Below are 23,773 nucleotides of genomic sequence, written 5' to 3' on the forward strand. Positions count from 1 at the left end.
ACTCTCCATCCTAGAGCGCCACAGACATTTATATCAAAACTCCACAAAACTGGGGGTGGCCCTGCTTTCTCTAGCCGGGACATACTAGAAGAATTTCGCCTCTATTACGAAGGGCTATATAATATAGAGAGGGAGCACAGACTAGGCGAAGACAGCAGAAAGGAAGAAGAAGCGTATTTAAAAGACTTTGGTCCAGGTCCCTTGGACCGGGGTATCTGAGGCCCTAAGTCGTGATTTCGCCCATGAGGAGATTCTGGAGTGCATCGGGGAGTTAAAACTAGGCACAAGCCCTGGCCCAGATGGGTTCTCGGCACGATTCTATAAAATATTCAAGAAAGAACTATCTCCGCTTATAATGCCATCCTTTAACGAAGTGTCTCGGGGAAGCCCTTTCCCGCCTCAGGCTCTTCAAGCACATATTGTAGTTATCCCAAAACCGGGGAAAGACCCATCCTACTGTGCGAACTACAGACCGATCTCCTTGATTAATATTGACATGAAAATGTTCGCCAAACTCATAGCTAATAGACTCAGTAAGTGTATCCCTGATCTGATCCATAAAGAACAGGTGGGCTTTGTCCCTGGAAGAGAAGCCAGGGACAATACCATCAAGTCGATTTCTCTGATTGGCAGGGCTAGAGCGGGGGACAGACCGCTCTGCCTGCTCGCGGTGGATGCGGAGAAGGCGTTCGACAGGGTCAGGTGGAGGTTTCTCGAAGGGACTCTCCAACAGCTGGGATTGGGAGGGAGAATGAGGGAATGGATTATGGCATTGTATAGTTGCCCCTCGGCTAGAATAAGGGTAAACAGAGCCCTTTCGGACACCATAATGATCCGTGATGGCACTCGCCAGGGCTGCCCTCTGTTATCCTTGCTCTACATCCTATCAATGGAATCTCTAGCCAATGCCATTAGGAAAAACTCCTCAATCAGGGGCTTAACAGAAGGCTCCTCTGAGCACAAAATGGCGTTATTTGCGGATGACCTCCTCCTGTTCCTGTCGAACCCCAAATTGGGACTACCAGTCGTGATGAAGGAATTTACGAGATATGGGCGGGTGAGCAACTTTAAGGTCAACCTCCAAAAATCTGAAATACTAAATGTGACAATCCCCCAGAATAAAGCCCAAGAACTCACAGATTCATTCCCCTTTAAATGGAGATCCTCATCAAACAGGTATTTAGGGGTGCAACTACCCACAGATACCCGCTCATATTTTCGAACTAAATTTTCGGCCGTTTTTGTCCAACCTTAGGGCGGATTTGGAAAAGTGGAGTCCTCTTTATGTGTCATAAACAGGCAGATTCTCTTCTGAAGTTCCCGTACTTATGTCAGACCTTACCCGTCCATCTCGATCAGCGATATTTGCTAAGCATCCGTACCCAGATCATGAATTTTGTGTGGAGGGGGCATAGACCTCGTCTTAGCTTCACGCTCCTCCCACGTCCAAAGGAGGAGGGAGGTTTGGGGCTTCCAGACTTTGCCCCTATACTATAGGGCGAGTCTTGCTAACTTTATACTGTCCCTTCTTCAGGGCAGGAGCTCCAAATTCTGGGTAAAAATAGAACACGGATTGGAGTCTGCGACGGCTTAGGGGGCCCCTTGGATTCCAAGTCAGCTCCTGAGGAAAATCCATACCCTTTCGCCACTTCTGATGGGAGTCCTTAGAATATGGGGGATATTTGCCCCAAGGATGGGCTTGATATCTGTCCCGGGCCCGTTGACCCAGTTGGTGACCAAGCCCCAATTCTTGGCCTCTAAAGGTAGAACTACTGTTGATGAAGAGATGTGGTCACCCAATCGGGGGTAAAGCCCTTAAGGGATTTTTACATGGACTCTAGACCTCCCCTGGGGGCCTGGCTGAGCTATTTCCAGGTGAGGGGATATGTGGAGTCCCTGACGCACTCTGCCGCTGACACACTTTGAAGCTTTGTGTATGTCGACCTCCCCTGTTGAGCACGGGATCTCGACAATTTACAAATTAATGCTAGCCCGCGGGGCAGAGGACAATCTCCCTGGCTACACTGGGCATTGGGAGCGAGAACTGGGGGATGTCTGTACCGGATCAGAATGGAAGAGGGCCTTCCTCTTGTGCCACAAGAGCACCAAATTTAGTAGAATTCAGGAACAGAACTTTAAAATTCTATCTCGCTGGTATGGGACACTGTCGAGGCTGCATCAAATAGACGCCCGGATCTCCCCTATATGTTGGAGATGTCAGGGCAGTTCTGGGACAATGACGCACATATGGTGGGACTGCCCCTCAATTAGAGATCTCTGGAACAACGTGGTACTTCTCTATAACAATATGACCAGGTCGGCGGTGTCCATAACAGCTAAAATGGCCCTCTTGCTAATGCTACCGGGGTCCTTGGCAAAGATCAAATTGGAGTTACTACGACTGGTTATCCTAGCAGTTAGGATGTCTGTCCCTGGACTGTGGCACTCCACTAGCCCCCCTACAAGAATTACCTGGACAGAGAACCTCAATACGCTTATGAGATATGAAGAGGAGGGGTTATTGGACGGGGCAGAGCAGGATAGGTCCCACGAAATTTGGCGGGCCCTATTTCTATCACTATCAATGTGTGGATAGAAAGATGGCCTCGGCTAATTATTTTGGAGTTCTCCTATGACATTACCAGGCTGTACTACCACGTGAATTCTTGACGGAACGCAACCGGAAGTGGTGGGTCCAACTCTGCGCGTCTCAGTAAGACAGTTCAATTGCAGTATAACCCCTTTAAATATTGGGTTCCCCCCCCCTACATAAGTACCAATCACGATGACCATCACTTGGTGGCCCTCGGCAATTGGCCAGTTTGTCCCCAGCAAAACGCCAGAGCTGTGTGTTACTGTGGGGGTGGTGGAAGGGGCGGGACTGTGGGACAGCGCCCCAAATGTGGGACTGTCCTACAGAATCGGGACGGCTGGAAGGCCGGTCATTACCTCCGTATCACTAATGACAAATACGCTTGTTTGAAAGTAGCTGAAAAGCAAAACATTTCTCTGTTGTCCGGTGAACGGCGTCACGCTAAAACACAAACATGATATTTTTCCAAATCCCCATAGAGATTGATCAAAAAGTTACTTCAAAATGCTATCTCAGAAAAATATAAAAAATGTCCTCATACCACTAACAGAGAGATAAAGGGCGGCTTAGACACCATAATAAAAACACTAAAAATAAATACATCTGCATCGGTGATCCTGACAGACAGGAGAGATTTATGACACTGTCAAAAAGTAAATCTGCCCTGTCGCTCACAGCAGCCAATCACAGCGCAGCTTATAGCACTACCTGCTCCTCAGGAGAGCTGCGCTGTGATTGGTTGCTATGGGCTTTCATAAATCTGCCCCCCAGTGCTGGTGACCCCACATACCTCCACCTGCAGCCGGACAGGAGCCGTGGGGTTGTTCTGTGCTTACAGGACCTGTGATGATGTCACCGTCATGTAATCAGTGTGTGGGAGGAGACAAGGGGTCACATGACCAGGTCTATCTGCTCAGTGGATGCAGGACTCTGCTGTGTGAGGATGTATTCAGAGAGTGGATGGAGCAGAGCTGAGTGTGTGTGAGATGGGGGAGCAGAGCCGAGCGTGTGCGAGACAGAGGAGCAGAGCGTGTGCGAGACGGAGGAGCGGAGCCGAGCGTGTGCGAGACGGAGGAGCGGAGCCGAGCGTGTGCGAGACGGAGGAGCGGAGCCGAGCGTGTGTGAGACGGAGGAGCAGAAACGAGCGTGTGTGTGAGACGGAGGAGCGGAGCCGAGCGTGTGTGAGACGGAGGAGCGGAGCCGAGCGCGTGTGAGACGGAGGAGCGGAGCCGAGCGCGTGTGAGACGGAGGAGCGGAGCCGAGCGCGTGTGAGACGGGGGAGCGGAGCCGAGCGTGTGCGGGATGAAGGAGCCGAGCGTGTGCGGGATGAAGGAGCAGAGCCGAGTGTGTGTGTGACGGAGAAGAGGAGCCGAGGGTGTGTGAGATGGAGGAGCGGAGCCGAGCGCGTGTGAGACGGGGGAGCGGAGCCAAGCGTGTGCGAGACGGAGGAGCGGAGCCGAGCGTGTGCGGGATGAAGGAGCCGAGCGTGTGCGGGATGAAGGAGCAGAGCCGAGTGTGTGTGTGACGGAGAAGAGGAGCCGAGGGTGTGTGAGATGGAGGAGCGGAGCCGAGCGCGTGTGAGATGGAGGAGCGGAGCCGAGCGTGTGCGAGACGGAGGAGCGGAGCCGAGCGTGTGCGGGATGAAGGAGCCGAGCGTGTGCGGGATGAAGGAGCAGAGCCGAGTGTGTGTGTGACGGAGAAGAGGAGCCGAGGGTGTGTGAGATGGAGGAGCGGAGCCGAGCGCGTGTGAGATGGAGGAGCGGAGCCGAGCGCGTGCGAGACGGAGGAGCGGAGCCGAGCGTGTGTGAGACGGAGGAGCGGAGCCGAGCGTGTGTGAGACGGAGGAGCAGAAACGAGCGTGTGTGAGACGGAGGAGCGGAGCCGAGCGTGTGTGAGACAGAGGAGCGGAGCCGAGCGCGTGTGAGACGGGGGAGCGGAGCCGAGCGTGTGTGAGACGGAGGAGCGGAGCCGAGCGTGTGCGGGATGAAGGAGCCGAGCGTGTGCGGGATGAAGGAGCAGAGCCGAGTGTGTGTGTGACGGAGAAGAGGAGCCGAGGGTGTGTGAGATGGAGGAGCGGAGCCGAGCGCGTGTGAGACGGGGGAGCGGAGCCAAGCGTGTGCGAGACGGAGGAGCGGAGCCGAGCGTGTGCGGGATGAAGGAGCCGAGCGTGTGCGGGATGAAGGAGCAGAGTCGAGTGTGTGTGTGACGGAGAAGAGGAGCCGAGGGTGTGTGAGATGGAGGAGCGGAGCCGAGCGCGTGTGAGATGGAGGAGCGGAGCCGAGCGCGTGTGAGATGGAGGAGCGGAGCCGAGCGTGTGCGAGACGGAGGAGCGGAGCCGAGCGTGTGCGGGATGAAGGAGCCGAGCGTGTGCGGGATGAAGGAGCAGAGCCGAGTGTGTGTGTGACGGAGAAGAGGAGCCGAGGGTGTGTGAGATGGAGGAGCGGAGCCGAGCGCGTGTGAGATGGAGGAGCGGAGCCGAGCGCGTGTGAGATGGAGGAGCGGAGCCGAGCGTGTGCGAGACGGAGGAGCGGAGCCGAGCGTGTGCGGGATGAAGGAGCCGAGCGTGTGCGGGATGAAGGAGCAGAGCCGAGTGTGTGTGTGACGGAGAAGAGGAGCCGAGGGAGTGTGAGATGGAGGAGCGGAGCCGAGCGCGTGTGAGACGGAGGAGCGGAGCCGAGCGCGTGTGAGACGGAGGAGCGGAGCCGAGCGCGTGTGAGACGGAGGAGCGGAGCCGAGCGCGTGTGAGACGGAGGAGCGGAGCCGAGCGCGTGTGAGACGGAGGAGCGGAGCCGAGCGCGTGGGAGACGGAGGAGCGGAGCCGAGCGCGTGCGAGACGGAGGAGCGGAGCCGAGCGCGTGCGAGACGGAGCAGCGGAGCCGAGCGCGTGCGAGACGGAGCAGCGGAGCCGAGCGCGTGCGAGACGGAGGAGCGGAGCCGAGCGTGTGCGAGACGGAGGAGCGGAGCCGAGCGTGTGCGAGACGGGGGAGCGGAGCCGAGAGCGTGCGAGACGGAGGAGCGGAGCCGAGCGCGTGCGAGACGGAGGAGCGGAGCCGAGCGCGTGCGAGACGGAGGAGCGGAGCCGAGCGCGTGCGAGACGGAGGAGCGGAGCCGAGCGCGTGCGAGACGGAGGAGCGGAGCCGAGCGCGTGCGAGACGGAGGAGCGGAGCCGAGCGCGTGCGAGACGGAGCAGCGGAGCCGAGCGCGTGCGAGACGGAGCAGCGGAGCCGAGCGCGTGCGAGACGGAGCAGCGGAGCCGAGCGCGTGCGAGACGGAGGAGCGGAGCCGAGCGCGTGCGAGACGGAGGAGCGGAGCCGAGCGTGTGCGAGACGGGGGAGCGGAGCCGAGAGCGTGCGAGACGGAGGAGCGGAGCCGAGCGCGTGCGAGACGGAGGAGCGGAGCCGAGCGCGTGCGAGACGGAGGAGCGGAGCCGAGCGCGTGCGAGACGGAGGAGCGGAGCCGAGCGCGTGCGAGACGGAGGAGCGGAGCCGAGCGCGTGCGAGACGGAGGAGCGGAGCCGAGCGTGTGCGAGACGGAGCAGCGGAGCTGAGTCTGTGTGAGACGGAGGAGCGGAGCCGAGCGTGTGTGAGACGGAGGAGCGGAGCCGAGAGTGTGAGATAGAGGAGCGGAGCCGAGCGTGTGTGAGACGGAGGAATAGAGCCGAGCGTCTAATGTCCATCTAGGGGGCTGTATATGTATGTGATGTACAATTAAGGTGTGAAAGGGCGGAGCCACGTGAGGAGTGATCTAGTTAAATTACCGTCTGTAAGTAAATTTGTAGATCCCCATTAGGATGAGCTCCATGCCTGCCAATGTCATCCAGTGCGCTACTTGTGTAATGTATGCGGTCCTTGATCAGCCGATCGGGGTGCATACTGTTGCACAAGATGCGTGCACATCGCACATGTGGAAGCCCAAATCCTGGATCTAAATGGCGACTGGCAACACTGAGATCCATTGACAACATGGAAGGAGTTTGCTGCTCACTGAGGTAGATGTGGGGGTGGATGGTAGTTCAGGAGAACACAGGAAGCAGGCAGCTAGCTGGGTGACAGTTAGGAGAGGTAGAGGGAAGAGAACCAGGGAGGCTAGTCCTGAACTGGCACACCCCAATAAGTTTGCAAAGTTGGCAGATGAGGGGAACGCCATTACAGAGCCAGCACCGCTGCAGCACGGCACGCCCTCTGAACGCCAGGGAGATGACTGCTCCAGTAAGAAGGGAAAGGGAAGTGTAGGGCAGGCTAGACAGGTCCTAGTGGTGGGGGACTCAATTGTAAAGGGTATAGACAGGGAAATCTGTCACAAAGACTGGGACGGTCAAACGGTGTGTTGTCTTCCTGGTTCTCGAGTTTGACAAACGCGGAGCAGGTTGTCAGATTACTGGGAGGGGCTGGTGAGGATCCAGCAGTCATGGTGCACATTGGCACCAATGACAAAGTTAGAGATTAATGGAGGGCCCTCAAAAATTATTTCAGGGACCTAGGATCTAAGTTTAGGGCGAGGACCTCCAAAGTAGTTTTCTCAGAAATACTACCTCTACCACGAGCCACACCAGAAATGCAGTGGGAGATTAAAGAGATAAACAAGTGGCTCCGGAGTTGGTGCAGGAAGGAGGGATTTGGGTTCCTGGAGAACTGGGCTGACTTTGCTGTCGGCTACAGGCTCTACCGTAGGGACGGGCTGCAGCTCAATGGGGAGGGTGCAGCTCTGCTGGGGGAAAGGATGGCTAGAAGGTTAGAATACATGTATTCAGAGAGTGTATGCAGCAGAGCCGAGTGCGTGTGAGACAGAGGAGCAGAGCCAAGTGCGTGTGAGACAGAGGAGCCGAGCGCGTGTGAGACGGAGGAGCCGAGCGCGTGTGAGACGGAGGAGCCGAGCGCGTGTGAGACGGAGGAGCCGAGCCGAGCGCGTGTGAGACGGAGGAGCCGAGCCGAGCGCGTGTGAGACGGAGGAGCCGAGCCGAGCGCGTGTGAGACGGAGGAGCCGAGCGCGTGTGAGACGGAGGAGCCGAGCCGAGCGCGTGTGAGACGGAGGAGCCGAGCCGAGCGCGTGTGAGACGGGGGAGCCGAGCCGAGCGCGTGTGAGACGGGGGAGCCGAGCCGAGCGCTTGTGAGACGGGGGAGCGGAGCCGAGGGCGTGTGAGACGGGGGAGCGGAGCCGAGCGCGTGGAGACGGGGGAGCGGAGCCGAGCGCGTGCGAGACGGGGGAGCGGAGCCGAGCGCGTGCGAGACGGGGGAGCGGAGCCGAGCGCGTGCGAGACGGGGGAGCGGAGCCGAGCGCGTGCGAGACGGGGGAGCGGAGCCGAGCGCGTGCGAGACGGGGGAGCCGAGCCCAGCGCGTGCGAGACGGGGGAGCCGAGCCGAGCGCGTGCGAGACGGGGGAGCCGAGCCGAGCGCGTGCGAGACGGGGGAGCCGAGCCGAGCGCGTGCGAGACGGGGGAGCCGAGCCGAGCGCGTGCGAGACGGGGGAGCGGAGCCCAGCGCGTGCGAGACGGAGGAGCGGAGCCGAGCGCGTGCGAGACGGAGGAGCGGAGCCGAGCGCGTGCGAGACGGAGGAGCGGAGCCGAGCGCGTGCGAGACGGAGGAGCGGAGCCGAGCGCGTGCGAGACGGAGGAGCGGAGCCGAGCGTGTGTGTGTGTGAGACATTTTGAGGTACATATAACTTTTTGATCAATCTTATTGGGGATTTGGAAAAGTATCATGTCTGTATTTTAAGGTGATACTGTTCCCTGGAGACTGTTCTATGCATTCTCCCTCTGCCTCCCGTCTCGGCGATCATGTGACCGCCGGCCGGATTCTCCGTGCATTACATAGCGCTAATTGAGCGCTATGTAATGTGCAAAGGAGAAGGCAGAAAGGGTTAAAAACCCTTTCTGCCCTCTCCTCGGGGGTCCTCGATGAGGACCTGTGCAGGAGTGTATCTGCACCCGATGTGTCTGATGATCGGGTGCAGATGCACTCCTGCACTGCAGTGTCGGGCCTGCCCCGACATCGGAGCTGTGGAGGGAAATTATGATGTCGGGGCAGGCCCGACATTGGATTGGAAAGGGTTAAAGGTGCAGTGTTGTCTTTGGGTGGACCGTGTTTAGAACACTATGGCTTACCTCAACCTACATGATGTGATACAGTCTTACAAATAGAGATTACCTTTAGAGAGATCAGTTACGACAGAATTTTCTTGGCACCAGTAGTGTCTAATAATGAAAGTTCGCTAACTCAAGTTTACAACCAAATTTTAGAAAGTGTTGAGTATGGGATGAATGCACTTCGCTCATAAAAGTAGAGTTGAAGCGGTCAGTAGAATGCCAACGCTTAAACATAAGGGCAAATGATGGCTTAATGGGGGGGGGGTTATGGTTTTCTTAGCTGGAGACTTTCAGCAAACCTTACCAGTCATGCCCTGGGGAACATAAGCAATGAAGGTCATGTTTAAAATCTTGATATTTGTGGCTTCCTATTCAGAAGCTCACCCTAATAACAAATATGAGAGTTCTCTTAAAAGATGACACTTCCAATGGGCATTTTGCAGAGATGTTACTTTACAACAGGAGACGGAGAAAACTCTACACTTGAGGGTTAAAGGGGTTGTCCCGCGCCGAAACGTTTTTTTTTTTTTATTCAATAGGCCCCCCATTCGGCGCGAGACAAACCCAATGCATGTGTTAAAAAAAAAAAAGTTTAATACTTACCTGAATCCCCGCGCTGCGGCAACTTCTTCCTTACCTTACTAAGATGGCCGCCAGGATCTTCACCCACGATGCACCGCGGGTCTTCTCCCATGGTGCACCGTGGGCTCTGTGCGGTCCATTGCCGATTCCAGCCTCCTGATTGGCTGGAATCGGCACACGTGACGGGGTGGAGCTACGAGGACCAGCTCTCCGGCACGAGCGGCCCCATTCACCAGGGAGAAGACCGGACTGCGCAAGCGCTTCTTAAAACGCCAGAAGACAGCGAATTTAGACGGATCCATGGCGACGGGGACGCTAGCAACGGAACAGGTAAGTGAATAACTTCTGTATGGCTCATAATTAATGCACGATGTACATTACAAAGTGCATTAATATGGCCATACAGAAGTGCTGAACCTCACTTGCTTTCGCGGGACAACCCCTTTAAGATCATCATAACACCAAGCTGAGCCATAGTAATGACATCTCCTAAAGAATTGACTAAGTTGTCCCCCGACATCTCGGACATCAAAGAGAAGCCCATAAATTGGTTATGCGAATTTCTAACTCCCCAAAATGACAAAGCAGCTGCTATTAATAAACTTTTGTTGAAATCATTCGAAGGAGAAGAAATGCAATATAAGTCTACAGCTTCAGTAGTACAAACTGATGATCAGTAAACTATCATGTGGAATTCCTAAACACCCTCAACCCATCCGTTCCTCCCCCCCCCCCCCATAACTTCATTCTTAACCTTTAACTATGGATGTGATTTGTCGTTAATTTTTTTTTTTTGCAGTAGTAAACTGGATTTTTACAATAATTTGTTTTTTATTAATTTTCAGGTTATAAATAATTTAAAAAACATGTAGAAATAATCAACCTTTATTTATATATTGTAGCAATGTTACATGATTACGTGATTCTCAGAAATCTAGAATCAGGAGGGGTCTGTGAGATTCCACGTCCAGAGTTAAAGGTTAAGATTAGCGCACCAGTTACGTTACTATGGAACCTAAACCCTCCGAATTTATATAATAGGACTAGTCTGCATATAAAAGTTGTCCATGCAGACTAGTCCTATTATATAAATTCGGAGGGTTTAGGCTCCATAGTACCACAAATACTGTTAATAGCCACTGAGTACCCGTTTGAGTTGAAAAGACTGCAGTTCCCCCCTCAAGATCTGCTTTGTAATGACGATCAATCGTTGAGCAGACTTGAGGCAGGACTGTTTTTCACACAGTCAGTTCTATGTGGCTGTTCCAGAGTGAGTTCCGCTAGCAGTCTGGTGGTCCTTGTACCTGAAGGTAATACTACCTATGTAGTTTACAAAGAGATCCCCCACTAATCAGGATATAATACAGGGATTATGAGCGTGGATTATATAATAAAGAAACACCAAAACTATATGATAAAGATAGAGGCTTATAACATAGGTTAATTAGTGATGGATTAGCAACATAATAATTATGAAGATTGTTATGATTTGTATCATCTAGATCAGTGATGGCGTACCTTTTAGAGACCGAGTGCCCAAACTGCAACCCAAAACCCACTTATTTATTGTAACGTGCCAACACGTCAGGGGGCGGGGCTTATCACGACTTATGATTTTTACCCCCGTCGTTCTTAAAAGGACAAGGCTGTTTCAAAATAGACCGGGTGCAGATTTTGACTGCTTTTGGATGCGGAAATTTCCACTGAGGCCATTCTGCAGCATTTCCACCTCGTGTAAACATATCCCAGCAGTGATATTGACCCCCCCCAGAGCGGCCCCAGCAGTAAGGGTGACCCCCCCCAGAGCAGCCCCAGTGCTAATAGTGACCCACCCCAGAGCGGCTTTAGTGGTTATAGTGACCCCGCACAGCGGCCCCAGCGGTAATAGTGACACCGCACAGTGGCCCCAGTCGTAATAGTGACATCCCACAGTGGCCCCCCCAGTAGTAATAGTGACATCCGACAGTGGCCCCAGTAGTAATAGTGACATCCGACAGTGGCCCCAGTAGTAATAGTGACATCCGACAGTGGCCCCAGTAGTAATAGTGACATCCCACAGCAGCCCCCAGTAGTAATAGTGTCACCTCACAGTGGTCCCCAGTAGTAATAGTGAGATACCACAGTGGCCCCCAGTAGTAATAATGCCCCCCTCTGAGACCCAAATTTCCCCCCCCACCCCACCTCCTCTGCTTAGTGCTGTTGCTGCCACTGATCCCAGGAGCACAATGTGACGTGCTGCCGGACACCTTCCCCCTCCCCTGCTCTCGCGGAACCAAGTAGGAGACGTCAGAGGAGGGGGAGGAGGATCCTGGCTGCACACTGACATCAGCCGGGATCAGCGCCTCTAGCAGCGCTGCTGAGTGAATACCAGCAGGGGAGCTGCGGCACCCCTGCCGGTATTTACTAATGTGGTGAGCGGCCGATGGTGGCGAGTGTCAGCTAGGAAGGCTCTGAGTGCCGCCTCTGGCACGCGTGCCATAGGTTCGCCACCACTAATCTAGATTTTCACGTGGACAAAGTCATAGGCAAAAGCTAGTGTTTTATATGTCTACACTGAGGGAGATGTGTGTGATTACAGCACAGATAGGAAGGAGGTGTGGTCAGTGTTTATGCCAGGAGATGGGTGGTGATTTCATACCTAAAATGGGCCATTGCCAGAATTTTAACCTTCTGGATTAAAGTAATGAATGTTCTTTTAAAAACAAGCATATAAGTTTTAAAGGTAATCATTTATTTACAGCTGGTACAAGTTGCAGTTATAAATATGAACATGACATATTCTATGTACACAGTCAGTATATAGATGTGTTATCAGGGTTCTATTTGCTATTTTGGATAACAGACATCATTAATATTTTCATACATTTAGGCCTCATGTCCACGGGGAAAATCAGTCCCGCTACGGATTCTACATGGAGAATCTGCAGCGGGTCCCTCCTGCCCCGCGGACATGGGCGCTGAAAATAGGAATTTAAAAGAATTTACCTATCCGGAGCGGGCGGGGAAGGTCTTCTCTTCCTCAAGGCCGGATCTTCTTTTTCGGCCGGCGGATGAACTCGTCACGCCGGCGGCACGTCGCCGACAGGCCGGGCGCATGCGCCGGGCACATCCGCCGAGCCGAAGCAAGAAAGATCCAGCCGTGAGGAAGAGAAGACCTTCCCGGTCCGCTCCGGATGGGTAAATTCTTTTAAATTCCTATTTTAGGTCTCCCGCGGATCCGGACGGCTTCTATAGGCTTCAATAGAAGCCCGCGGGAGCCGTCCCCGCGGGAGACCCGCACGAACATGGAGCATGGTCCAGATTTTTTCATGCTCCATTTTTTTTTAAATCACTTTTATTGACCATCCGCGGGTATTTATCTACCCCGCGGGTGGTCAATGCATCCCTATGGGGTGCGGATCCGCGGGCAGAAGAAGAGTTAAAATCCGCTGCGGATTTTAATTCTTCTTTTGCCCGTGGACATGAGCCCTTAATGGTTGTCATTTAGTGCTGTAAATTGATTCCATTTCTCCTGTGCAACGTGACAAAACTATAACTTGTAATGTTGGATTTTGGACTATACAATTTGTAAAAAAGGAAATATAAATCTATAAAAAAAGGGAATTTCCATTTTGAGTTCTTCGTTGTTTAAGGAACAATCTGTAGGTAAAATATTTCCCTCTTTCACAACAGGACTTAGTTTTTTTATTGTTTGTGTAAGTTTTTTTGATGGTCAACAAGGCTTGATTTCTGAGTGAAACATTTCCCACATTCTGAACATGAATATGGTTTCTCCCCTGTGTGAACTCTCAGATGTGCAACAAGATAGGATTTCTGAGTAAAACATTTCTCACATTCAGGGCACGAATATAAGTTTTCCCTTGTGTGAAATTTTTGATGGTCTACAAGATATGATTTTAGAGGAAAACATTTTCCACATACTGAACATGAATATGGCTTCTCCCCTGTATGAATTCTTTGATGAGCAACAAGATGTGTTTTTTGGTTAAAACTTTTCCCACATTCTAAACATGAAAATGGCTTCTCCCCCGTGTGAATTCTCTCATGTTGAAGAAGAGCTGATCTACCTCTAAAACATTTCCTGCATTCAGAACACGAATATGGTTTCTCTCCTGTGTGGGTTTTTTGATGGTCAGCAAGCTTTGATTTCCAAGTAAAACATTTCCCACATTCTGAACATGAATATGGCTTTTCCCCTGTGTGAGTTTTTTGATGGTTAGCAAGATTTGATTTATCTGTAAAACATTTCCCACATTCTAAACATGAAAATCGCTTCTCCCCTGTGTGAATTCTCCGATGTGTAACAAGATTTGATTTATGGTTAAACCGTTTCCCACATACAGAACATGAGTATGGCTTCTCCCCTTTATGATTTCTCTGATGTCTAACAAGATCTGATTTATAGTTAAAATGTTTCTCACATTCTGAACACGAAAATGGTTTCTCCTTCATGTGAATTCTCTGATGCGCAATAAGATGTGCCTTCTGGCTAAAACGTTTACCACAATCTAAGCATGAAAATGGCTTTTCCCCTGTGTGATTTCTCTGATGTGCAATAAGATGTGATTTATAAGTAAAACCTTTCCCGCATTCCGAACATAAAAATGGTTTCTCCCCTGCATGAATTCTCTGATGTTTACCAAGATGCGATTTCCAGTTAAAACCTTTCCTACTTTGTGAATATGAATAAGGTTTCTCACCTGTGTGAATTCTTTGATGTCTAACAAGATGTGGTTTCTGGTTAAAACACTTCCCACATTCTGAGCATGAATATAGCTTCTCCCCTGTGTGAATTCTCTGATGTGTAACAAGATGCGATTTCTGGATAAAACCTTTCCTACATTCTGAACATGAATATGGCTTCTCATCTGCGTGAATTTTTTGATGTTTAACGAGATACGATTTCTTGTTAAAACCTTTCCCACATTTTGAACATACATATGGCTTCTCCCCTATGTGGATTCTTTCATGTTCAACAGCCCTTTTGTGAATTCTATTTTGTTGTAATGAATAAGAAAATAGGATCTGCTGATAAGGATCAGATGATAGATCTTTGCTGTGAAGGACTGAGGGTATATGAGGGCTCATATATAAAGGCTCTTCATATGTGTCTTGTATTATACCATGATTTTCTGCTTTAAAATCGAAATATATCAGATGTCCCTCTGTGCCCCTGGTGCCATAATCTGCAAGAATAACATGAATTCTATTACTTTTTAATAATGTGAAAAATAACAATAATGTGAAAAATAATAGGAAAAACTTGCCTTTTATTGGTAACAGACACACAGGGAACTAGTCATTGATATTCGAGACGAGCGAGTATACTCGCTAAGGCACATTCTCCCCGCTCATCTCTAAAGATTCGGGGACCGGCGCGGGTAACAGGTGAGTTGCGGCAGGGAGCGGGGGGGGGGGGGGGGGAGGGGAGAGAGGGAGAGAGAGATCTCCCCTCCGTTGCTCCCCGCCCCCCGCCGGCCCCCAAATTTTTAGAGATGAGCGGGGAGATACTCGCTCATCTCTAATTGATATTCATAAGCTATATGCTAGCCACACCCACCCAACCCTTTCGGCACTGACTGACAGCAGTTTCCCCATACACAGTAAAAGGCAGACAGCAGTCAATCAGTGGCTGGAGGGTGCAGTAGGTAAGTCTAGCTGCAGTTCATGAATATCGAGTACTACATTCTGCTGTGTGTGACTGCTACTAATAAAATGTAAGTTTCTCCCAAATCACTGCACAGATCCACACAGCAGACATATCATTATAATCAGCAAGCCCGGCTCTAGCATATGCTGCCCTACCAATGACTACAAGTTCATACAGCAAGCACTGTAGGACTCCGCTATTCACAGTGAAGGTCTCATGGGATAAAGGAAACTGAAACAGAACAAATATTTCATCAGCAAAGCAGCAGGTAAATACATTAAAGGGGCTGTCTGAGTTACAAAAGGGCAGCCCTAGGGGTCCCCGATGGTAGAAAATAACTAAACAGCTTATACCACTCCCCTGCTCCTCCCCACCGCCGGCTCTGGTCTCCGCTGTGCTGCTTCTATGTATGAGCAGGTCCTTGTGATGATAAAGACTAGAGATGAGCGAGTATACTCGCTAAGGCACATTACTGGAGCGAGTAGTGCCCTAGCCGAGTATCTCCCTGCTCGTCTCTAAAGATTTGGGGGCCGGCGGGGGAGAGCGGGAAGGAACGGAGGGGAGATCTCTCTCTCCCTCTCTCCCCCCCCGCAACTCACCTGTCACCCGCGCCGGCCCCCGAATCTTTAGAGATTGTGCCTTAGCGAGTATACTCGCTCATCTCTAATAAAGACAGATAATGCTTTGTGATGATTACCTGTAGCTGTGGATAGACTAGTGTTCCTATTATGGGCTTATTTTGTGTGACACGGCCATTATATGTATTGGATATTGGACTTTGGAGGGAGTACATAGTTTTTTTGTTTTCGTTGTATTTGTGATAGCTAACATATATAACTACTATCTGAAATGTATTACTTTGTTGCTATGACACATGGTTATTGGGTTCCCTGATTAGTCGTTGAAAATGAAAAGCAAAATGCGTAGGTTTCTTATATCAGTTGGGATCATCTCTATATAGTAGTGTCATTGGTGTTATTGTCTTGAAATATTAGATTTAACTGTTGCTAAGAAAATCCTGTATTTAACCTTGTCCTCTACCTATATAGGATTTAATAGGGGAAGTTAGGATTAGGTTCCAGACAGAGTTGTCCTTTTCAGGGTGGGTGCTCTGTAAACTGAGCTTAGTGTACAGGGTCTATTAGGGTTTAATAGGGTTCCTGGCTTTAATATATTAAATAAAGATTGTGTTTAATGGCCTAATTGACAATCATTTGTCTAAGACTGTTGGGTGTTAGAAGAGACGACTTGGGGCAGCTATACTCAGGTTTGTTTGTGAGACAAATTGAAAGGCAGGTAGCCTAAATCCAATTACTAACTAAAGGTCCTTTAACACGGGACGAATGTCGGGCTAAGAATGCCCGACACTCGTCCCTGTGTTTCCTTGCTCCAGTGCAATTGCACGGGAGCTATCAGAGCTGTCTCGCTCATGGAGCAGCCTGCAGGGTGGCAGGGCAGTGCAGGAGATTTCTCTCCTCTTGCTCCTTCGCCCCCCTCCAGTGAGATAACACAGCGGCCGTTCAGTTTAAACAGGAGCACGGAGCGAGGAAACACAGGGACGAGTGTCGGGCATCGTTTGCTCGACACTCATCCTGTGTAAATGGGCCTTAAGACAGGTGGCAAAACAGATCACAATTTAGCAGTAGACATGGAGAACCAGTAGATCATGATATTATGCTACCAGGTTGTTCTCTTGCAGTTTTGCCGCCAGCATCATCTTAGTTTCTTATATCAGTGTACCTGTCATCACCATTTCCTAGTAAAATGCTAAGTGGGGAACCATACTTACCAGGAACATGTCAGTACTATTAAGCTAAGGCATTTTAATTTTTTTTTAAAGTCCCAGAAAAGCCTTTTATTGGTTCCTTAGTCCAAAAATTTGGCAAATACTTTCTTTCTTCTGATGGCAGAAATAGACCTTATTCACATAGGCACAGTTCATATCAATATTGGATTGATTGCATTTTTACACCTTTATTTTAAAGGCAAATCATGTGTTACCACTATTTGCCTGAATAGAGGAATATACAGCTGAAAAACAGAGCTTAAGGTGACCCGCTGGACCTGAAGAAACAAAGATAGCCACACCAGCTTCTTTAAGTACCCTATGTACACTGTGTACACTTGCTGTGCTTAATCAGTGCTGCTCACAGTCAGATCAGCATTCAGTGTCTAGTTGGGTACTCATCCTACCTCGGAAGGATGGAAGACTAAAGTCAACCTTGAGCCGGCTACCTGAACCACGCAGGGATTGAACCCACAACTTTCAGGTCGTGAGTGAGAGCTTAGGACTGCATTCTGCTGTCTTAACACTCTGCGTCCCCAGTGTATAGGAGAAGATCTCAGGGTCTAGGCAATATAGGCAGGTGGAGGCTAGTGAGGTTCTGCAGCCACAACGCCAAGTCCTGTTCCAGCAGATTTTTTAAGTATGACTTTTCTGAAATGCTGCAGCAATTCAGAATAAATCATCCATACCTGCAAAGTAGACGCCTGTGCTGAGTTCAAGCTGCCCGAGGACTGAACAGCACAAACCTGGTGACAGATTATTTTTAATAAATTCAATCTAAAATTGTCACCTATGATTGAGAAGATGATGTGACTCTTCTATGGTGTTTACTCACCTGGGGGGTTATCAGTAGGATTCTCCTCCTTACACGGCTGATCCCCCCTCACATGTGTCTCTGTAGCATCAATAGGGATCGGATCTTCATCCGGATTCACCAGCTGTGAAATAAATATTGTAAAAGTCACCACACAGTTGGAGAAGTCGTGTGGGAGGTTTTATATGGCCAGAAAAGGTCATTAATTAGTATGAGGAGCCGGAATGACAAGGCAGCAGTAGTGATCTGGGCCAAATAGCTGCAGGTCTCCTGTATAACTCCAACCTGTTGCTTCTTTATTCCAACCAGAAGTCTCCAGAACCAGAAAATAGTGATAAGATGCGGAGATCTAATGTCTGCAGTCGGCTGTAATCCTGCCATCTCCAGCTTTCTCATTACACAAGTATCAGTCATATAATAAGACTGAACACAAGACCTTCCCAGCCGTCCTACAGACCAGAGGGGAGATTTCATGAGACCTTCTCTCCATCTACCTGATCATCCTGTGGAAGAAGAGGCCGGGGACATCTCTCCGCTGCTGTTCTCTTACTGGATCTACCTGCAGAAAACACAAACAGCCACTGAATTCATTCTCTACATACAAATAATAAAGGCCGTGTGGATTTAGTCCTGTCTATTACCTGGTGATGAGGCGGGCTGGTGGTCCTCCATCATGACGTCCTTGTACAGATCCTTGTGTCCTTCTAAATACTCCCACTCCTCCATGGAGAAATAGACAGTGATGTCCTGACACCTTACAGGAACCTGACAACACAATGATACCGTCATCACCCAGACACGTTATACCACCATAGTGTTACTGTATAATGTCCCAGCATTCCCAGCAGCGTCACCTCTCCAGTCAGCAGCTCAATCATCTTGTTGGTGAGTTCTAGGATCTTCTGCTCATTGATCTCCAGTATCAGGGGGTGAGGTGGAGGCCCTGTGATTGGGCTCAGGGGTCTTCCCCATCCATCAGACACCGGGGCCTGACAGCCATCACTAGAAGTCTTCTTCACTACCGTGTAATCCTGTTTATGGGGAGATACATCCATAAATATCCCTGCAGACATTTCCAGTGTCCCTCACGTCTCCAGTCCTATCTGTTATTAAAGGCGTTGTCTGATTTCAGGCAAAAAATAAGTAAGGCTACCAGCAACAATGCCTACCAGCCCTGCCGCTCCAATTAATCCTAATGAATTTTGCTTACCTGGCTGCTGAGAGGTCATCAAGTCAACAACATCTGACTACTACATCCAATCACTGGCCCAACCTGTACACGAATAATACCACCATATAATAGCCACAGAGTACACTACAATGACCAAGTGTTTTCGACATGATGGTATAACTGGAGTGGCAACACTGAAACCAATAGGTAACAAAATCTTGTTTTATTCTCCTACTAAAAAATTGGCCTGTTTTTTTTTTTTTTTTAAACTGGTTAATTATTTTATACACAGATAAGAATGATGGAACGTGACGTCATCCCCAGAATCTCTCACCTCTCCTGTAAGCTGGAAGAGTATCTCTAGGGTGAGGGTGAATATACTCTCCGCCATCTTGTCCCGGTTCCTCTCCATCCTTGTCGGGTCAATCAGGATAATTATCTGATATAGAAGATATCAGCCGAGGATCCTGAATGGGAAGAAGACGAGACAATGTAACATCATACAAAACCCCCTGGAATAATACAATTACTGGAGATAATAACCTGTAGATGTTGTGTTCTCTCTTTTCAAATAGTTTGTTGAGGCAATTCCTCCATGTTTGAGGGCAAAGAATGTCACATCGTCACACGACCGCTACAGTCAGGGGCCACAACTGTGATGTTAGTATAAAGCAGTTAAAGGGGTTGTCCCGCGCCGAAACGTTTTTTTTTTTTTTCAATAGCCCCCCCGTTCGGCGCGAGACAAACCCGATGCAGGGGTTTAAAAAAAAAAACGGATAGTACTTACCCGAATCCCCACGCTCCGGTGACTTCTTACTTACCTTGCGAAGATGGCCGCCGGGATCTTCACCCACGGTGGACCGCAGGTCTTCTCCCATGGTGCACCGTGGGCTCTGTGCGTTCCATTGCCGATTCCAGCCTCCTGATTGGCTGGAATCGGCACACGTGACGGGGCGGAGCTACGAGGAGCAGCTCTCCGGCACGAGCGGCCTCATTCAGAAGGGAAAAGACCGGACTGCGCAAGCGCGTCTAATCGGGAGATTAGACGCTGAAATTAGACAGCACCATGGAGACGGGGACGCCAGCAATGGAACAGGTAAGTGAATAACTTCTGTATGGCTCATAATTAATGCACAATGTATATTACAAAGTGCATTAATATGGCCATACAGAAGTGTATACCCCCACTTGCTTTCGCGGGACAACCCCTTTAATTTAAAGTTTACACAGCGACTTCCCAAGTCCTCTCACCTGGCATCACAAGAGTTAATAAATACGAATCATCTTGGAGTTTCAATAATAAAGGAGAAGTTAAGGTGCGACACCAACTGCCTGTATAAAGCCAATAAACGTGGTAGAGGACAATGTGTAGACATCTCACCATCGCACAATAGTTCCTCAAAAGGGAAGTTATTTTAGAGTAGCGAATAAACCACAAACTTTCAGCTGCAGAACTGCTTGTGGAGAACTCCTGGTGTAACACAATACCAAATAATGGATTGGAGAAATGTCCATACAGTTTGGGAAAAAATTCACGGCGTAAATTCACTTATGTTGTGGATCTTAAATTTTCACTGCTGGGACTGGCTGGCAAATTTTAGCCTAGGAGGCAATCATATGACACTGGTTATGTGACTGCCTCCTGAGTAGCGGCCCACCCCAAGGGTGGAAACACGCAACGTGGCTGGGCTCCCAAGCCAAACCACAGCCACACAAAATGCGGGCAAAATTGTGTGCTGTTGGCTGCTGTGGGTGAGCATGGTCTGCTGATTGTGACCAGACACATAGTGGCGTTTCGGCCTCAATTTGTTTACCTACTTTTACATAAATATAGCACCAGAACTAACCACAATGTACGTATACACAGCCATAGAACCAAGCTCTTACCATGAATACAGCACCAGAACTAAGCTGTTACCATAAATACAGCACCAGAACCAAGCTCTTACCATAAATACAGCACCAGAACCAAGCTCTTACCATAAATACAGCACCAGAACTAACCACAATGTATGTATACACAGCCATAGAACCAAGCTCTTACCATAAATATAGCACCAGAACTAAGCTCTTACCATAAATACAGCACCAGAACTAACCACAATGTATGTATACACAGCCATAGAACCAAGCTCTTACCATAAATACAGCACCAGAACCAAGCTCTTACCATAAATACAGCACCAGAACTAACCACGATGTATGTATACACAGCCATAGAACCAAGCTCTTACCATACATACAGCACCAGAACCAAGCTCTTACCATAAATACAGCACCAGAACTAACCACAATGTATGTATACACAGCCATAGAACCAAGCTCTTACCATAAATATAGCACCAGAACTAAGCTCTTACCATAAATACAGCACCAGAACTAACCACAATGTATGTATACACACCCATAGAACCAAGCTCTTACCATAAATATAGCACCAGAACTAAGCTCTTACCATAAATACAGCACCAGAACTAACCACAATGTATGCATACACAGCCATAGAACCAAGCTCTTACCATAAATATAGCACCAGAACTAAGCTCTTACCATAAATACAGCACCAGAACTAACCACAATGTATGTATACACAGCCAAAGAACCAAGCTCTTACCATAAATACAGCACCAGAACCAAGCTCTTACCATAAATACAGCACCAGAACTAACCACAATGTATGTATACACAGCCATAGAACCAAGCTCTTACCACGATTACAGCACCAGAACCAAGCTCTTACCATAAATACAGCACCAGAACCAAGCTCTTACCATAAATACAGCACCAGAACTAACCACAATGTATGTATACACAGCCGTAGAACCAAGCTCTTAACTATAAATACAGCGCCAGAACTAAGCTATTACCATAAATAAAGAACCAGGAAGTATATTTTTTCTCCATTTGGCTAGTTTCGGATGAGAGTAATTAAAGGGGTTGTCCCGCGCCGAAACGGTTTTTTTTTTTTTTCAATAGCCCCCCCGTTCGGCGCGAGACAAACCCGATGCAGGGGTTAAACAAGAAAACCGCACAGTGCTTACCTGAATCCCCGCGCTCCGGTGACTTCTTACTTACCTGCTGAAGATGGCCGCCGGGATCTTCTCCCTCGGGGGACCGCAGGGCTTCTGTGCGGTCCATTGCCGATTCCAGCCTCCTGATTGGCTGGAATCGGAACATGACGGGGCGGAGCTACAAGGAGCCGCTCTCCGGCACGAGCGGCCCCATTCAGAAAAGAAGAAGACCCGGACTGCGCAAGCGCGTCTAATCGGGCGATTAGACGCTGAAAATTAGACGGCACCATGGAGACGAGGACGCCAGCAATGGAACAGGTAAGTGAATAACTTCTGTATGGCTCATATTTAATGCACGATGTACATTACAAAGTGCATTAATATGGCCATACAGAAGTGTATACCCCCACTTGCTTTCGCGGGACAACCCCTTTAAGGGTGCATTTTGAGTCTCCCAGCCTGACCATGGGTTTACTGACCTAAACTCAGAGCATAGGATGAGTGTAGAAGTAAGGGTACACAACGAACTCATGGGGCGCCATAGCAGAACTTAGAACGTGTCGTCTGGGACAAATTTCATAACATGGCAGGCATAAACAGAGAAGTGCTGCTCTAGTTTATCTCTAAATAATACTGTTACCATTTATTATACTCAAATACCACACAGCGATAGTGATTACAGTGCAGTTACCTCCAGTAATCACAGGTCATGTAGTCTCTGGAGTCATCTGTATTCGGTATTCTCTCTAGGTCCAGACCACCACTAAGAATTCTTCCAGGCACGGTTCGCTTCTGTACACTCACCCCATCCTGACGATGCAGCCCTTAATGAAATTCTCAGTGCCTTACTACAGTAATAATGTGCCTGCTTTGGCCCCACTATTACACAAGGGGACTATGATTCCCTTATGTAATAAAAACCTGCTATGGTCCCCTTATGTAATAATGACCAGCTATGGTCCCACTATGTAATAGTGCTCCCACTATGGAACTCCCTGCTGTGACCCCAACAAGTAACGTGCCCCCCTCTGTAGCCACAGAATGCCGGCCACTAGTAGAGCCAATACAATCTTCCTTGGACTAGTGCTCACAGGACTGACATCCCCTGTCTGACGTTGCATGCTATCTCGCACTGTATGACCTCACTGACTCCGCCCCCAGCTACGGCACTCAGACCACAGAGAACGCTGGAGCCATGGGGAGGAGTCAGGTCACACTGAGCAAGATGGCGCAACGTCAGACAGGAGAGTGCAGTCCTGTGAGTCTGTCTAATCTGTTAGCTCCATCAGCAGCCTAAACATTTACTGGGGTCCTGGCCTGGGACCCAAACCAGAGCCCACCCATGTTCACTGCAGATTTTAACTCTTTCGATGGGCAGCATAAATTTCGAGGTGACTCCTCAAACAGTATTGTGCATATTATATATAAGTGTATATATTAATTTCAAGGAGTCACCTTGAACATATATACACACAGTGCTGTGCAAAGGTTTTAGGCAGGTGTGAAAAAAATGCTGCACAGTGAGAATGCTTTCAAAAATAGGAGTCTTAACAGTTTATTTTTGTCAGTTTACAAAACTCAAAGTAAATGAACAAAAGAGAAATCAGGGCAATATTTGGTGTGATCGCCTTTTGCCTTCAAAACAGCTTCAACTCTTCTAAATACATTTGCACACAGTTTTTGAAGGAACTTGGCAGGGAGAACTAAGCACAGATCTTCTGTGGATGTCGGCTTGCTCAGATCCTTCTGTCTCTTCATGTAATCCCAGACAGACTGAATGATGATGAGATGAGAGCTCTGAAGGGCCATATCATCACTGCCAGGACTACTTGTTCCTCTTTACACTGGATCTAGTTTTTAAATGACACTGGCTGGATGTTTGGGGTCATTGTCCTGCTGCAAAATAAATTGGGAGCCAAAAGCCTCCCTGATGGTATTGCATGAGTGATGAATATCTGCCTGTATTTCTCATCACTGAGGATACCATTAATCCTGACCAAATCCCCAACTCCATTAGATGAAATGTAGCCCCAAACATAAAAGGAGCCTCCACCATGCTTCACTGCTGCCTGCTATCACTTATT

At 49.4% G+C, this 23,773-nt stretch overlaps 1 protein-coding gene across 1 annotated transcript; it reads right to left on the bottom strand.

The window, feature by feature from the left end:
* Window positions 1–12,668: 12,668 nt before the first annotated feature.
* On the bottom strand, window positions 12,669–17,644 carry LOC136624408 (zinc finger protein 84-like). Its single transcript, XM_066598385.1, has 2 exons — window positions 17,529–17,644; window positions 12,669–14,443 (listed from the first exon to the last, which is right to left on the bottom strand). The coding sequence occupies exon 2, from the start codon at window positions 14,343–14,345 to the stop codon at window positions 12,942–12,944; it is 1,404 nt and encodes a 467-aa protein (XP_066454482.1). The 5' UTR covers window positions 14,346–14,443; window positions 17,529–17,644; the 3' UTR covers window positions 12,669–12,941.
* Between the last annotated feature and the right edge of the window lie 6,129 nt (window positions 17,645–23,773).

This window comes from Eleutherodactylus coqui, chromosome 4 (assembly GCF_035609145.1).
Source record: "Eleutherodactylus coqui strain aEleCoq1 chromosome 4, aEleCoq1.hap1, whole genome shotgun sequence".
Taxonomy (NCBI): Eukaryota; Metazoa; Chordata; class Amphibia; order Anura; family Eleutherodactylidae; genus Eleutherodactylus; species Eleutherodactylus coqui.